The 17,813-nt window shown below is 38.8% G+C and overlaps 1 protein-coding gene across 19 annotated transcripts in view; it reads right to left on the bottom strand.

Moving 5' to 3' along the window:
* The window catches only part of BAZ2B (bromodomain adjacent to zinc finger domain 2B), a 418,491-nt gene that overhangs the window by 60,089 nt on the left and 340,589 nt on the right, over positions 1 to 17,813 (bottom strand). For 11 of the 19 annotated variants that reach the window (XM_055397431.2, XM_055397444.2, XM_055397442.2 and 8 more), the window contains 3 exons: positions 15,994 to 16,038; positions 15,741 to 15,773; positions 14,439 to 14,504 (listed from right to left, as the gene is read on the bottom strand). In XM_055397431.2, the coding sequence (XP_055253406.1) occupies positions 14,439 to 14,504; positions 15,741 to 15,773; positions 15,994 to 16,038 (144 nt within the window). The remainder of the gene's footprint in view (positions 1 to 14,438; positions 14,505 to 15,740; positions 15,774 to 15,993; positions 16,039 to 17,813) is intronic. The other 8 variants (XM_088829591.1, XM_088829619.1, XM_055397445.2 and 5 more) reach the window with 2 other exon arrangements.

Here is a 17,813-nt window from a genome sequence, read left to right on the forward strand (position 1 = left end):
CATCAGACTCCTCTGTCCATGCAGTTTTCCAGGCAAGAATACTGGAGTGGGCTGCCATTTTCTTCTCCAGGGATCTTCGTGACCTAGGGATCAACCCCATCTCTCCTGCATTACATGTAGATTCTTTCACCACTGAGCTACCAGGGAAGCCCTTATTTTAGATTCAGTTCAGTACAGTTCAGTCGCTCAGTCATGTCCGACTCTTTGCGACACCACGAATCACAGCATGCCAGGCCTCCCTGTCCATCACCAACTCCCGGAGTTCACTCAAACTCATGTCCATTGAGTCGGTGATGCCATTAAGCCATCTCATTCTCTGTTGTCCCCCTCTCCACCTTCCCCCAATCCCTCCCAGCATCAGAGTCTTTTCCAGTGAGTCAACTCTTCGCATGAGGTGGCCAACGTATTGGAGTTTCAGCTTCAGCATCAGTACTTCCAATGAACACCCAGGATTGATCTCCTTTAGAATGGACTGGTTGGATCTCCTTGCAGTACAAGGGACTCTCAAGAGTCTTCTCCAGCACCACAGTTCAAAAGCATCAATTCTTCGGCGATCAGCTTTCCTCACATTCCAACTCTCACACCCATACATGACCACTGGAAAAACCATAGCCTTGACTAGATGGACCTTTGTTGGCAAAGTAATGTCTCTGCTTTTTAATATACTATCTAGGTTGGTCATAACTTTCCTTCCAAGGAGTAAGCGTCTTTTCATTTCATGGCTACAATCAGCATCTGCAGTGATTTTGGAGTCCAGAAAAATAAAGTCTGACACTGTTTCCCCATCTATTTCCCATGAAGTGATGGGACCAGATGCCATGATCTTAGTTTTCTGAATGTTGAGCCTCGACCCAACCTTGGCACTCTCCTCTTTCATTTTCATCAAGAGGCTTTTGAGTTCCTCTTCACTTTCTGCCATAAGGGTGGTGTCATCTGCATATCTGAGGTTATTGATATTTCTCCCGGCAATCTTGATTCAAGCCTGTGCTTCTTCCAGCCCAACGTTCCAAATGATGTACTCTGCATATAAGTTAAATAAGCAGGGTGACAATATACAACCTTGACGTACTCCTTTTCCTATCTGGAACCAGTCCGTTGTTCCATGTCCAGTTCTAACTGTTGCTTCCTGACCTGCATACAGGTTTCTCAAGAGGCAGGTCAGGTAGTCTGGTATCCCCATCTCTTTCAGAATTTTCCACAGTTTATTGTGATCCACACAGTCAAAGGTTTTGGCATAGTCAATGAAGCAGAAATAGATGGGTTTTCTGGAACTCTCTTGCTTTTTCCATGATCCAGCAGATGTTGGCAATTTGATCTCTGGTTCCTCTGCCTTTTCTAAAACCAGCTTGGACATCTGGAAGTTCACGGTTCACGTATTGCTGAAGCCTGGCTTGGAGAATTTTGAGCACGACTTTACTAGCGTGTGAGATGAGTGCAACTGTGCAGTAGTTTGAGCATTCTTTGGCATTGCCCTTCTTTGGGATTGGAATGAAAACTGACCTTTTCCAGTCCTGTGGCCACTACTGAGTTTTCCAAATTTGCTGGCATATTGAGTGTAGTACTTTCACAGCATCATCTTTCAGGATTTGAAATAGCTCAACTAGAATTCTATCACCTCCACTAGTTATTTTAGATTGCTGCTGCTAAGTCACTTCAGTCGTGTCCGACCCTGTGTGACCCCATAGATGGCAGCCCACCAGGCTCCCCCGTCGCCAGGATTCTCCAGGCAGAACACTGGAGTGGGTTGCCATTTCCTTCTCCAATGTGTGAAAGTGAAAAGTGAAGTGAAGTCCCTCAGTAGTGTCCAAGTCTTAGCAACCCCATGGACTGCAGCCCAGCAGGCTCCTCCGTCCATGGGATTTTCCAGGCAAGAGTACTGGAGTGGGGTGCCATTGCCTTAAGTATCATTAAATATTTTTAGAGTGAAAGTCAAAGTGGCATCCAACTCTTTGTGACCCCATGGATTGTATAGTCCATGGAATTCTCCAGGCCAGAATACTGGCGTGGGTAGCCTTTCCCTTCTCCAGGGGATCTTCCCAACCCAGGGATTGAACCTGGGTCTCCTGCATTGCAGGCGGATTCTTTACCAAAGGAGCTAGGACGAAAGCTAGCTATTATTAAATGTCTTCTAAATTAAAATAAAAATTGCTAATATTTCTTGTCAGATAGAGATTTTAATACATCTAAATTACATGGAAAATAATTCTTTCCAAAATTGTGCATGTATCTTTTAAATATGTATGATATTTAAAACTTTTCTGAGTAGTTAAAATGAAATCATTTTACATGTTTTTAAAGGTTAACTGAGGGGGGTGGTCCTAAGATGGCAGAGGAATAGGACAGGGAGACCACTTTCTCCCCCACGAATTCATTGAAAGATCATTTGAACACTGAGCAAATACCACAAAACAACTTCTGAATGCTGGTGGAGGACACCAGGCACCGAGAATGGGAGCCCATTGTCTTTGAAAGGAGGTAGGACAAAATATAAAAGATAAAAAGAGAGACAAAAGAGTTAGGGACAGAGACCTGTCCTGGGGAAGGAGTCTTAGAAGATTCCAAACACCAGAAGACTCTCTCACTGGTGGATATGTGGGGAGTTTTGGAATCTCACAGGGCAACATAACCTGGAGGAAAAAATAAATAAATAAAAGCCACAGATTACGGATCTAACCACAACTCCCAGTGGAGAAGTAGCCTAGACACTCGCATCCACCACCAGCAAGAGGGGGCTGAACAGGGAGGCGCAGGATGCATTGCTTAGGATCAGGACCGGGCCTGAATGCCCTGAGGACAATCTGAGGGAGCTAACATGAGATAGCAGCCCAAACCCTGGGATAGCCAGACAGGGGGAAAATAAAAACAAAGAGGAAAGAGAGAGACAGAGAGAACTTTCCCACTAAAAGCTCTAACCTAAAGCATTGCCCGCCCACTCACAGAACAAAGGGCTGAGAGACTACCAGAGGAGAGCTAGCCGGCTGCGGACCGGCCCACTCCTGCTGGAGGCAGGGAGGCAGGCGGCGCCAGCCAGAGCTGGAAGGAAAGGGGCAAACTCGGCCCCAGAGACGGCCTCCCCTACCAAACTGTGAGCAGGGTCTCAGTCGCTAACCAAGTCTTCTTGGGATCCTGAACAATTGACATCCATCAGGAGAGTTGCAGCCAGAGATCAGCTTCCCAGAAGAGACACACAGCACACCTGAGATGCCGCTGCGCACCCAGGAAACCAAGCGGCTGGGACCGGGGAGGTGCTAAGATGCACCGCACCTGGGGAGTGTGTGCTTGCCAAGGACCTGATTGCCTGAGGTGCTCAGACCTGGGAAGGGCACAAAACGTGTGCACAAAACACAGGCCCAACTGAGCATGAGAACCTGAACCTGAGCGGCGTAGATCTGGGAAGTGCATGCTACCCAGGGCCAACCTTAGACAGTTACCTGGCAGAGCAACCTGGAGCCTAAGCAGTGTAGACCGGGAAAGCACACACTCCGGGAGTGGGGGCAAACCCAGTGTGACCCAGACACCATAAGCACTCCTCACACATGCCAGTGATATTTGTTTGCAGTGTTCCTCCCTCCCTGCAGCACAACTGAACAAGTGAGCCTAAAAAAATGACCACCTTCGCCCCCTTGTCAGAGCAGAAGTTAGATCCTGAAGAGACTTGCAAACAGCGGAAACCAAAATAAATAAAGAAGAGGAAACTGCTCTGGAATTGACAGGTGCAACAGATTAAAACTCTGTAGTTAGTTAGCACTGGCTCAAACACAAAGGATAATAAAAACAGCAAGGGAAAAAAACAACAATTAACCCACAAGGGGATCCCCAAAAGGATAACAGTTGATCTTTCAATAGAAACTCTTCAAGCCAGAAGGGAATGGCAGGACATACTTAAAGTGATGAAAAAGAAAAACCTACAACCCAGATTACTGTACCCAGAAAGGATCTCATTCAAATATGAAGGAGAAATCAAAAGCTTTACAGACAAGCAAAAGCTCAGAGAATTCAGCACCACCAAACCAGCTCTCCAACAAATGGAAAGGATCTACTCTAGACAGGAAACACAGAAAAGGTTTATAAACTCAAACCCAAAACAACAAAGTAAATGGCAATGGGATCATACTTATCAATATTTACCTTAAATGTAAATGGGTTGAATGCCCCAACCAAAAGATAAAGACAGGCTGAATGGATACAAAAACAAGACCCATATGCTGTCTACAAGAAACCCACCTCAAACCTAGGGACACGTACACACTGAAAGTGAAGGGGTGGAAAAAGATATTTTACACAAATGGAGACCAAAAGAAAGCAGGAGTAGCAATACTCATATCACATAAAATGGACTTTGAAATAAAGGCCGTGGAAAAAGACAAAGAAGGACACTACATAATGATCAAAGGATCGATCCAAGAAGAAGATATAACAATTATAAATATATATGCACTCAACATAAGAGTATAGCAACACGTAAGGCAAATGCTAACAAATATGAAAGGGGATATTAACAATAAAACAATAGTGGGAGACTTTAATATCCCACTTACACCTATGGATAGACCAACTAAACAGAAAATTAACAAGGGAACACATACTTTAAATGATACAGTAGACCAGTTAGACTAACTGATATCTATAGAACATTTCACACCAAAACAATGAATTTCACCTTTTTCTCAAGTGCACACGGAACCTTCTCCAGGAGAGATCACATCTTGGGCCATAAATCTAGCCTTGGTAAATTCAAAAAAATTGAAATCATCTCAAGCATCTTTTCTGATCACAATGTGGTAAGACTAGATGCCAACTACAGGAAAAAAACTATGAAAAATACAAACATATGGAGGCTAAACAACACACTTCTGAATAAGCAACAAGTCATAGAAGAAATCAAAAAAGAAATCAAAATATGCATAGAAATGAATGCAAATGAAAACACAACAACCCAAAACCTATGGGACGCTGTAAAAGCAGTGCTAAGGGGAAGGTTCTTAGCAATATAAGTCTACCCCAAGAAACAGGAGAGAAATCAAATAAATAACCTAACTCTACACCTAAGGCAACTAGAAAAGGAAGAAATGAAGAACCCCAGGGTTAGTAGAAGGAAAGAAATCAGAAAAATTAGGGCAGAAATAAATGCAAAAGAAACAAAAGAGACCATAGCAAAATCAACAAAGCTAAAAGCTGGTTCTTCAAGAAGAAAAATAAAATAGACAAACCATTAGCCAGACTCATCAAGAAAAAAAGGGAGAAGAGTCAAATCAACAAAATTAGAAATGAAAATGGAGAAATCACAATAGACAACACAGAAATACAAAGGATCACAAGAGACTACTATCAGCAACTATATGCCAATAAAATGGAAAACTGGGAAGAAATGCACAAATTCTTAGAAAAGTATAACTTTCCAAAACTGAATCAGGAAGAAATAGAAAATCTTAACAGACCCATCACAAGCACAGAAATCGAAATTGTAATCAGAAATCTTCCAACAAACAAAAGCCCAGGACCAGATGGCTTCACATCTGAATTTTACCAAAAATTTAGAGAAGAGCTAATACCTATCCTACTCAAACTCTTCCAGAAAATTGCAGAGGAAGGTAAACTTCCAAAATCATTCTATGAGGCCACCATCACCCTAATACCAAAACCGAACAAAGATGCCACAAAAAAAGAAAACTACAAGCTAATATCACTGATGAACTTAGGTGCAAACATACCTAACAAAATTCTAGCAATCAGAATCCAATAACACATTAAAAAGATCATACATCATGACCAAGTGGCTTTATCCCAGGGATGCAAGGATTCTTCAATATTTGCAAATCAATCAATGTGATACACCATATTAACAAATTAAAAGATAAAAACCATATGATTATCTCAATAAATGCAGAGAAAGCCTTTGATAAAATGCAACATCAATTTATAATAAAAAACCCTCCAGAAAGCAGGCACAGAAGGAACACACCTCAACATAATAAAAGCCATATATGATAAACCCACAGCAAACATTATCCTCAATGGTGAAAAATTGAAAGCATTTCTCCTAAAGTCAGGAACAAGACAAGGATGCCCACTCTCACCACTACTATTTAACATAGTTTTGGAAGCTTTGGCCACAGCAATCAGAGCAGAAAAAGAAATAAAAGGAATCCAGAATGGAAAAGAAGCAGTAAAACTCTATTTGCAGATGACACCAGTTCAGTTCAGTTCAGTCACTCAGTCGTGTCCAACACTTTGCGACCCCATGAACCGCAGCATGCCAGGCCTCCCTGTCGCTCACCAACTGCCTTAGTCTACTAAAATCCATGTCAATTGAGTCAGTGATGTCATCCAACCATCTCATCCTCTGTCGTCCCCTTCTCCTCCTGCCCTCAAATATGCACAGAATCTGGGTCTTTTCAAATGAGTCAGCTCTTCACCTCAAGTGGCCAAAGGATTGGAGTTTCAGCTTCAACATCAGTCCTTCCAATGAACACCCAGAACCCATCTCCTTTAGGATGGACTGGTTGGATCTCCTTGCAGTCCAACGGACTCTCAAGAGTCTTCTCCAATACCACAGTTCAAAAACATCAATCCTTCGGCGATCAGCTTTCTTTATAGTCGAGCTCTCACATCCATACATGACTACTGGAAAAACCATCAGTTCAGTTCAGTTCAGTCGCTCAGTCGTGTCTGACTCTTTGTGACCCCATGAATCACAGCACGCCAGGACTTCCTGTCCGTCACCAACTCCTGGAGTTCACTCAAACTCATGTCCATCGAGTTGGTGATGCCATCCAGCCATCTCATTCTCTGTGGTCCCCATCTCCTCCCGCCTCCAATTACTCCCAGCATCAGAGTCTTTTCCAGTGAGTCAACTCTTCGCATCAGGTGGCCAAAGTATTGGAGTTTCAGCTTTAGCATAAGTCCTTCCAATGAACACCCAGGATTGATCTCCTTTAGAATGGACTGGTTGGATCTCCTTGCTGTCCAAGGGACTCTCAAGAGTTTTCTCCAGCACCACAGTTCAAAACCATCAATTCTTCGGCGCTCAGCTTTCTTCACAGTCCAACTCTCACATCCATACATGACCACGGGAAAACCACAGCCTTGACTAGACGGACCTTTGTTGGCAAAGTAATGTCTCTGCTTTTTAATATGCTATCTAGGTTGTCATAACTTTCCTTCCAAGGAGTAAGCGTCTTTTAATTTCATGGCTGCAATCAGCATCTGCAGTGATTTTGGAGCCCAGAAAAATAAAATCTGACACTGTTTCCACTGTTTCCCCATCTATTTCCCATGAAGTGATAGGACCGGATGCCATGATCTTAGTTTTCTGAATGTTGAGCTTTAAGCCAACTTTCTCACTCTCCTTTCACTTTCATCAAGAGGCTCTTTAGTTCTTCTTCACTTTCTGCCATAAGGGTGGTGTCATCTGCATATCTGAGGTTATTGATATTTCTCCCAGCAATCTTGATTGCAGCTTGTGCTTCCTCCAGGCCAGCATTTCTCATGATGTACTCTGCATATAAGTTAATAAGCAGGGTGACAATATACAGCCTTGATATACTCCTTTTCCTATGTGGAATCTGTTGTCCATGTCCAGTTCTAACTGTTGCTTCCTGACCTGCATACAGGTTTCTCAAGAGGCAGTTCAGGTGGCCTGGTAGTCCCATCTCCTTCAGAATTTTCTACAGTTTATTGTGATTCACACAAAGGGTTCCAATCCCAAAGAAAGAGAATGCCAAAGAATGCTCAAACTACCACACAATTGCACTCATCTCACACACTAGTAAAGTAATGCTCAAAATTCTCCAGGCCAGTCTTCATCAATACGTGAACCATGAACTTCCATATGTTCAAGCTGGTTTTAGAAAAAGTAGAGGAACCAGAGATCAAATTGCCAACATTCTCTGGATCATAGAAAAAGCAAGAGAGTTTCAGAAAAACATCAATTCTGCTTTACTGTCTATGCCAAAGCCTTTGACTGTGTGGAAAGAGACAAAAATAAATGCTGAAGGATATTTCTAAATTTTTGAAATTTAAGATGTACCTCAGGGGACTTTCCTGGTGGTCTAGTGGTAAAGAATCTGCTTTGCAATGCAGAGGATGTGGGTTCGATCCCTGGTCCAGTAACTGAAATCCCACATGCTAGGAAGCAAATAAGCCTGTGTGCCACAGCTGCTTAGTCTATGCAACACAACTAGAGAGACCGAGTGCCACAAGAAAAGATTCCACATGACACACGGAAGATCCCACGTGCCACAACTAACACACGATGCAGCAAAACAAATAAATTAAAAAAAAGATGGACCCAATAAAAGAATAAGTATAATCAAATATAACAGGACAGATCCTACTGCCTATGACAGAGTGATGTGGTCTTGAAAGCCTATACTTTAGTCTCTGCTGATCTAAAGACTCAGACTGAGGAAGACCTTCCTAAATCATGATCTCTGTATGAACTGTCTTACATGGTTTTATAAGAATTTGGTTAGAAGAGAAATAAATCTTGTTTTGCTGAAAAAAAAAAGTAACTGAATTTTAAAATTGAAATTAAGTAGATTATATAAAGTACAATACAGAAGTATATCATATAAGTACACATATCTTCAACAGAAAAATGGGTTTGCTTAAACAAAAGTATGTAAATGGGCAATTCTACTTTATTTTTCACTAAGTAATGATTAGTATAAATATAGGATTATAAAAATATTCTCATGACTTGAGGGGTTATACATTTTTGCTGCATTCAAATTATTAGATGACTTCTGAAACCTGAACTACTCTCTTCTGTTTTATGGCTTTGTTGCCTCAAGTGCTGACATAGCTATTCTGTAATAGATGCATGTTTAACAACCTTTTGTGTTTACTGATTCTTGGGTAGATATACAAAAGACTCTTAAGACTGCTCTGGTGATTATTCAGATAATGTGAGTAAAGTGTTCATAAATTTGTGATTGACATAGTTTGAACTTTTCATAAATGAAAACAGTAGATTTTGAGCTACTCTGTCACACTGCTGAAACCAACTTGAGTTTCCAATGATTAGTAATAATTAAAGCACATATATTTTATAAGACTTGAGTTACATTAGCATATAAACCTTCACAAGGCTAAAAATTATTCTTATGTTATAAAAATATGTATGAACTATGATAATATATTAAAATTAATATAAGAAAAACAAATAAGGTAATTTATATGTCTGTATATTCTTATTAATTATAGGTTAAAGGAAAAAGTATAGAAATTACATTTCTAGTTAGGGGACTAATATAAATTTGGAATATTTTTAGTGAAAAATATATTAAGAGTAAATCAAAAAGTAAGATCAGTGTAGTGCACAAAAAGAAACATGAAAATGGTGCTTGTGTTACCTTTTTACTTTGATGACTATGAGGAGTTTCTTGGAATAAATTCAGATTTTATAGGAGATTTCTGATTAACAAGGTGAAAGCAATTAGTTTTTTAACCTCAATTTTTTAAAGATTACCTATAACATCTTATTTTTCCTTTACAACCAAGGCTGTGATTTTTCCAGTGGTCATGTATGGATGTGAGAGCTGGACTGTGAAGAAAGCTGAGCGCCAAAGATGTGATGCTTTTGAACTGTGGTGCTGGAGAAGACTCTTGAGAGTCCCTTGGACTGCAAGGAGATCCAACCAGTCTATTCTAAAGGAGATCAATCCTGGGTGTTCATTGGAAGGACTGATGCTAAAGCTGAAACTCCAATACTTTGGCCACCTCATGTGACGAGTTGACTCACTGGAAAAGAGTCTGATGCTGGGAGTAATTGGGGGCGGGAGGAGACGGGGACAACAGAGAATGAGATGGCTGGATGGCATCACCAACTCGATGGACATGAGTTTGAGTGAACTCCGGGAGTTGGTGATGGACAGGGAGGCCTGGCGTGCTGTGATTCTTGGGGTCGCAAACAGTCGGACACGACTGAGCGACTGAACTGAACTGAACTGATAACATCTTATTTTTTCTTTACAACTTCATAATTAAATTCTAAAAGTATTAAAGTTTAGAATTAAAGGTTACACTAGGTCATTTCAGAATTTTTAGTTGGCCCTGCGTATTATATGGCTTTAACCTACAGTAAAATTTGTTCTTTTAACAGTTAGTAAAAGAAAAAAATGCAACTGAGCTATTAGGAGGTAATAAGACGCAGAATATGAAGCCAAGATATGCCCATTATTGGCATGACACCAGTCATACCTTAGGAATATTAAGTAATAATGAAGAGATGAATAAGTACATTTAGTAGTAATTTGTTAATATTTACCAAGGGGTAAGTTTATATAAAAGATACGGTGAAAGTTTGGATTATCTGTACAAATATACACCTACTCACCACTTATACTGTAAAGTTTTATCTCTCTGATATGATAAAAAGTATCCTTAACATTTTTTGCTTTTCCTGCAGCATCTAATTTAGTGCTGTGTACATAATAGTGTTTTTTTTTTAACTTAACTAGAGGAATTTATTTCATAAAGACCGAGATAGAAAGTACAACGGTGGTTGCCAGAAACAGAGTAAGGAACAACAACAAGTTATCATTTAATAAGTGAAGTGAAGTGAAGTCACTCAGTCGTGTCCAACTCTTTGCAACCCCATGGACTGTAGCCCACCAGGCTCCTCAGTCCATGGAATTTTCCAGGCAAGAGTACTGGAGTAGGCTGCCATCTCCTTCTCCAAATAATAGTATTTTAAGAAATTTTTAAAAATACTTAGTTGATTACAAAAATCTATAGGTATAATTCAGTAGAGGAATACAGTTTAAAATCTGAATAACTGAGAACTTCCATGGTAGTCCAATGGTTCAAACTCTGTGCTCCCAATGCAGGGGGTGAGGATTCAATTCCCAGTCTGGGAACAAGGATCCTGAATGTTGCATGGTGTGGCCAAAAGTCTCAATAACTGCTAAAATGGTAAAATTCCCTCATCCTGTTCACATGTTCATAGTTATCAGAGAATAATAACATCTTAAGAAGTTTTATCTGTGGCATTCTCTCAAACATTCTCATATAGGATTATTTATGACATATGTTATTATATTATTTTAAATAATAATTCCTTAATTGTACAGTCTTAAACATTCACCAAGAATAAAATAATTTTTATTACATAAAGAAAATTATATAGACAGAAACATGTAATACACTGTCTTTAATGATTTTGTTTTATCCTCAACTTGTTTTCTTAGTCTTTTAACTATCACTTTCATTTCAACTCATTCATTTATTCAACAACAATTTTCTAAGCACCACTATATAGCTGGCTTTAATCACAACACTTATGATAGAATGGTACACAAGATTCCTGTCCTCATAGATCTTACAATCTGGGATAAGATAAACTATAAACAAGTATAAAACAAATAAAATAATGGGATGGAGTTCTAGAGGTTAGGTGTAAGAAAAGGCAAAATTAAGTGTTCTGGGAAGACCTCTCTGATAAGTTAAAATTTGATCTATGATTGAAGAATAAATAAGAACCACTTGAGTATTTGGTGGAAGAACATCAAATAGGAAAGATCCTTTGTTTAGGAATAATAAAAAGGCAAAAATGGCTTGAATATACTATATCAGGTACAAATTGTATGGTGGACTTTATTACAACTATAATAAGAAGCCACTGGATCGTGTTAAGATATAATCTGTTTTATATTCTGGAAGGATCACTTAGGCTGCTCTGTGGAGAATGCATAGCGAGAACTCAGAAAAGCAAGAATGAAAGCAGAGAAAGCAAGATCCTTTAGGTTATTATGCTTTAAGCTATTAGTTTATGTATATATGTACATGTGTACACACACATAGTTTTTGGTTTAATATTTTGGCATGGTTTTCTTGACATTTCTTTTCCAGTTACTCATGCTTGATATGGGCAGCCCTATCAAGAACTTGTATTGCTCCAATACAGGTGGTTTAATCTTCCTTTAGTTTCTTCTCACTTTATCTGATAGTTGTTTTTATATTTATAAGTACTTTAAATTGAAGAGTGAGTCATTTTGTATGCTACGAATATTTATTTTTTCTGAGAATGAAGGTAGCTAAAAGAGGGAGAGCGGTACCTGGTTCTTCATATCCCTTTCCAAGTTTTATTGGAAGCACTGTACCTGATTTCACTCTATCTAGTCAAGGGAATATTCTTTTCCCATGAAAAGTGCTGTTGGTTCTTGAGGGATTCTTAGAAGATTTCACGTTAACTATCTTCATTGATCCCGTGGCTGCTACCTTCTACTCAATGCAGATTTTACTCACCTCTCTTCAGCAGCTTTCTTTACTCTCTTCCCAGGCACAGAAGCAAATATGGGAAACCAACGGAAGAGGTCACGATTTTTGGGTCTTCTGGGTGTCTCTTAACCTGAGCATTGTTTCCCTTGGATGATTTTTTTTTTCCACTTGGATGATCTTATCTTTACTATTCTCTTGGATGTCCTCTTGTACTAAATCCCATATATCTGGAGATAATGTTCTGCCTTTCTTTAACCTTTCTTCTCCAACAGGAAAAATCAGAATGACAAGCCCTAAGTTTTCTTAGTCCTTCTGGTAAAAAGAATACTTGCCAGGGAAGAACTTGTCCCTTGAGGAATTTTCCAGGCCTTTTCCCCGAGTTACGCCCTCAGTTCCCATCTCTTCATATAGGAGAAAATTAGGTTGAGCTCTCAGGATTTTAATTAATCCCCTTCCCTACTCTTCACACCATTGTGTTCAGAAGGCAACAGAGTTCACAGCCATGCCCATTCCTGGAGTCCATTACCTCTCTCTTTCACTGCCTGTCATTTTTCAGAGATTATAGCTATAAATCCATGTTATGATGTTACATGTAGAGGGTGTCAGTGGTCCTGGATAATTAACATGTAAGGAAAAAAAACACCTATATAGTAATAAGTAACTTATTACAATAAGTAGGCACTATGTGGTACCAGGCACTGTTGCAAGAACTTTACACTTACACTCATCTAGACACACACCCATTTAATCATAACTACAAACCTGCTGAAATAAGTAGTGTCATCTCCATTTTATAGACAAAAAGAAAATTGAATCACAGACAGGTTAAATAACTTGCCCAAGGTCATATAGCTGGAATGTATTGAAACAAGAATTCAAATCCTGATCATTGGTTACAATGTCCAAGTTCCTAAACAATACATATACTGTGTCTTTATATCAGAAATATATAGTACAGGCCAGAGCTGAGATCCAAAATCTGAAATATAGGGCTCTCAACTTCTAGACCAAACTGTCTGATTTTCATTAATTATTATTTATTAAATGCTTATCACAGTTGATAATCTTATAATCATAGGAGATACAAGAATAATTATATAAATTTTAAAAAAGAAAGAACTTGAAGAGCTAAAACAAGTTGGTTTAGAGTTAGCATGTGTATCTGAGCCTCTGTTACTTCAAAGCCCTGGTTATAACGTTGTCGTTTAGTTGCTAAGTTGTGTCTAACTCTTTTGCTACCTCATGGACTGTAGCCCACTAGGCTCCTCTGCAATGGGATTTTCCATGTAAGAATACTGGACTGGGTTGCCATTTCCTTCTCCAGGGGATCTTCCTGACCCAGGGATCGAACCTGCCTTTCCTTCAGGTGGATTCTTTACTGCTGACTCAACTGGGAAGCCTGGTTATTACAGCCATATCTCTATTTAACTGTTATAATGCATTCCTTTGTAACATTTTTTAACCTTTAACTGATATCTATTAAAATCCCTAATAAGTTCATTTTGACATTTCAATAATTTTATTGTTCTGAATTATATGGTAAAAGTCTTATTTCAAGGATAGTACCCAGGCCTAATTTTACACATAGAATGTTAAAGAATAATTCTGAGGGCAAAGGTCCATGACTGCCTGATGTTTGAATGAGGACATATAGAACTTGTCTAGGCATGCTGTAACATAAATTTTGTGAAACTCTGGTCACAGTAAGAAATAGCTGCTGCTGCTAAGTCGCTTCAGTCATGTCCAACTCTGTGCAACCCCATAGATGGCAGCCCACCAGGCTCCTCTGTCCCTGGGATTCTCCAGGCAAGAATACTGGAGTAGGTTGCCATTTCCTTCTCCAATGCATGCATGCTAAGTTGCTTCAGTCATGTCCAGCTCTGTGCGATCCCATGGACAGTAGCCCACCAGGCTCCCCTGTCCATGGGATCTTCCAGGCAAGAATACTGGAGTGGGTAGCCATTTCCTTCTCTGAGAAATAGCTACTTTGATCCAAATGAATGCCATTCATTGTATTTAAAAAAAGGTAATTAAAATCTCAGCCAAGAAAATTAACTCATACATTGGACTCTTTCCTACTTTCTTTTATGTTCTAACAGTTACTATCTCTAACCTTTGGTTTGCTTATGAAAATCAGTAAGTATTTAGAAGAGTCAACATTTAAGAAAAATATTAATTTATGGCAAGATAATATTTTTCAAGAAATATACACTTACTTCTGCCTTTTTACGAGCTTCCATAGCTTTCATAAGCATCATATGTTGTCGCCTTCTCTCTCGTTCCTATTAAGCCAGATAAAATTAGAAATATAACTCAATCATAGTTAACAGTTTGATCTTCAAATGGAAAAACAAAACAAAACAAAAAACTCTGTATAGCATGTTTAGCATTTATAGACAAGTCACAGTAAATACTAAATATAAGACAAGAATGGCCAGTCTGTGCATGTTTTAGTTCAGGTTTAGAAAGCAAATACAAGAACAATCAAAAGCAAAAAGGTAAAGCAATGAACATGGAGACAGTGTAAACAGAAGCATACAAGATTTACTTATGGTCAGTTGTGATGCTCCTTCAAAAGCTGGCAGAACAAAAAGCATAATGGTTGGCTGGAACAGGTCAGTTACCTTACATCTGCTATCAGAAAAACCACAAATATGTACTATAGCCAATTAAACTAAAGGTTGTGTTCTTAAATTTTTATTTAGATCAGGCAGAAATTGCTTTAAAATCACTTTTACTTCACAGTTTTAGAATTACTTTTATTTCAAATACACTATCATTTTGTAAATCCAATAATCCACCGACAAATTAGAAAGTTTTTTTTTTAAAGCTTTAACACCAATTTAAACTAGTCATGGTTCATATAACACCATCAATGAAATGAGATATTCCTGTTTACTGATGTCTGTCCCTTGATGCAGTACTGAAAGCCACTAAAGCTGCACCATGGGCTCACAAGATAAATCTAAATGGCACATTATGAAAATAAAGTAAGTGCTAGCTTACTTTGATAGTCTCCTTTTATTTAAAAAAAAAAAATCACATAGGTATAATGTTGAAACAGTTCTTTTTGTTTAAATATATGTAGTTTGCCCAAAGGGATATTTCTAAAAATTTCTAAAATTTGTCCATAAAACCAGAATATATTTCATATTCTCTCATCAAACTAACCCAAAATTCCCATTGTATTCAATGGCAGTTTTGCATCTAGAATGATGGGAGAATGTGGGTCATAATTGTATCTAATTGTATAGTGATCCAACTTTCACTGTGACATCAGTAATGTAAACTTTAAGACAGCAGCCTATTTAAGGCTTGCATGATTCAATTATAAATCTTAGATATATACCATATTTCTTTTATAGATAGACAAGCAGATGTATGCAATGCACTGTGCTGTAAAGCCATGCAGCAGTATGTAATATGACAGCAGCCAGTGCTACACTTTATGCATTGCTATGACAACCATATCACAACCAAATCACAATGCGGTGTTAGATGTACAAAAATAAACATACCCATACCATATCTAGTCTATGCCTCTCCAACTCCTGGTAGAAAGAGTTGGCACAACATTATGAAACAGAAATCACAGAGTCATGAAACCAATTTTTAACCCCCCAAAAGACACCAATACCAAAGCAAAGAATTTAAGCAGGAATTACATTGGAAATTTTTAAGAAAATATTTTGAAGATTTTTCAAAAAAAGGATTTAAGAAAAATTATAAGATTTACATTTCAAAATTAGTAATAACTGTGTGTATACAGACCTGATGCTTTAGAAGAACAGCTTGCTGTCTTCTCATTTCTTTTTCCTTAAAAATAAGAAACTTTTAATATATGATTTTTAGGAAAAATTTAGAACATGCTATAAGTATTAAAAGTTCCTTTTCTGAGATTCTATAGTCTTCTATTAGGTTGAACCACATGAAATTCCAAATATCCAGTATTTATTTTTACTTATAAAGTGGCAACTTCATATGGCTACCCAATATATAAAACCTGTATGCTAAGGGCAAGCATCTGACTTAACAGCACACTTCAATGGCATGTTTACAGAACTGACTAGCTAGATGGACAGAGTATATCACATACAAATGGTACCTAAAAAAAAACATAAAAAGCAACCCTCATGTCTAGCTGATTAAAACTCTCTCCACTCCGAATATAAATTCCTAAAAACTCTATGATTAACAGGATCTAAGTCATTTCTACACACTGTAAAGGAATGAGATTGACAAGAGACAAAGGGATCCATTTGAGATTTTTACATCCACCTACAATTAAGGGCATTATTTCAAAAGAGTGGGGCTTAATGCACGTAATTCTGTTAATTTCACCACATGAGTATTTCACAAAGCTAAAATATGAATGAAATTAATATAAAGGGCAGTCATGAAAAGAAGTAGACATCTAAAGAACAAAGTAAGAGAGTCTATGTGTAAACGGTGACAAATGGTCCCTAGCTTTATAAGATGTAATCAGTTCAGTTCAGTTCAGCCACTTAGTCATGTCCAACTCTTTGTGACCCCATGAACTGCAGCACGCCAGGCCTCCCTGTCCATCACCAACTCCCGGAATTTACCCAAACCCATGTCCATTGAGTCAGTGATGCCATCCAACCAACTCATCCTCTATCGTCCCCTTCTTCTCCTGCTTTCAACCTTGCCCAGAATCAGGGTCTTTTCAAATGAGTCAGCTCTTCACATCAAGTGGCCAAAGTATTGGAGTTTCAGCTTCAACATCAGTCCTTCCAATGAACACCCAGGACTGATCTCCTTTAGGATGGACTGGTTGGATCTCCTTGCAGTCCAAGGGACTCTCAAGAGACTTCTCCAACACCACAGTTCAAAAGCATCAATCCTTCGGCGCTCAGCTTTCTTTATAGTCCAGCTCTCACATCAATACATGACCACTGGAAAAACCATAGCCTTGACTAGACGGACCTTTGTTGGCAAATGTCTCTGCTTTTTAATATACTATCTAGGTTGGTCATAACTTTCCTTCCAATGAGTAAGCGTCTTTTAATTTCATGGCTGCAGTCACCATCTGCAGTGATTCTGGAGTCCAAGAAAATAAAGTCTGACACTATTTCCATGGTTTCCCCATCTATTTCCCATGAAGTGATGGGACTGGATGCCATGATCTTAGTTTTCTGAATGCTGAATTTTAAGCCAACTTTTTCACTCTCCTCTTTCACTTTCATCAGGAGGCTTTCAAGTTTCTTTTCACTTTCTGCCATAAGGGTGGTGTCATCTGCATATCTGAGGTTATTGATATTTCTCCCGGCAAACTTGATTCCAGCTTGTGCTTCTTCCAGCCCAGCGTTCCTCATGATATACTCTGCATATAAGTTAAATAAGCAGGGTGACAATATACAGCCTTGACATACTCCTTTTCCTATTTGGAACCAGTCTGTTGTTCCATGTCCAGGTCTAACTGTTCATTCCTGACCTGCATACAGATTTCTGAAGAGGCAGGTCAGGTGGTCTGGTATTCCCATCTCTTCAAGAATTTTCCACAGTTTGTTGTGATACACATAGTCAAAGGTTTTGGCATAGTCAATAAAGCAGAAGTAGATGTTTTTCTG

The sequence above is a fragment of the Moschus berezovskii genome, chromosome 2 (assembly GCF_049115385.1).
Source record: "Moschus berezovskii isolate FMDL1 chromosome 2, NW_MosBer_1.0, whole genome shotgun sequence".
Classification (NCBI taxonomy): domain Eukaryota; kingdom Metazoa; phylum Chordata; class Mammalia; order Artiodactyla; family Moschidae; genus Moschus; species Moschus berezovskii.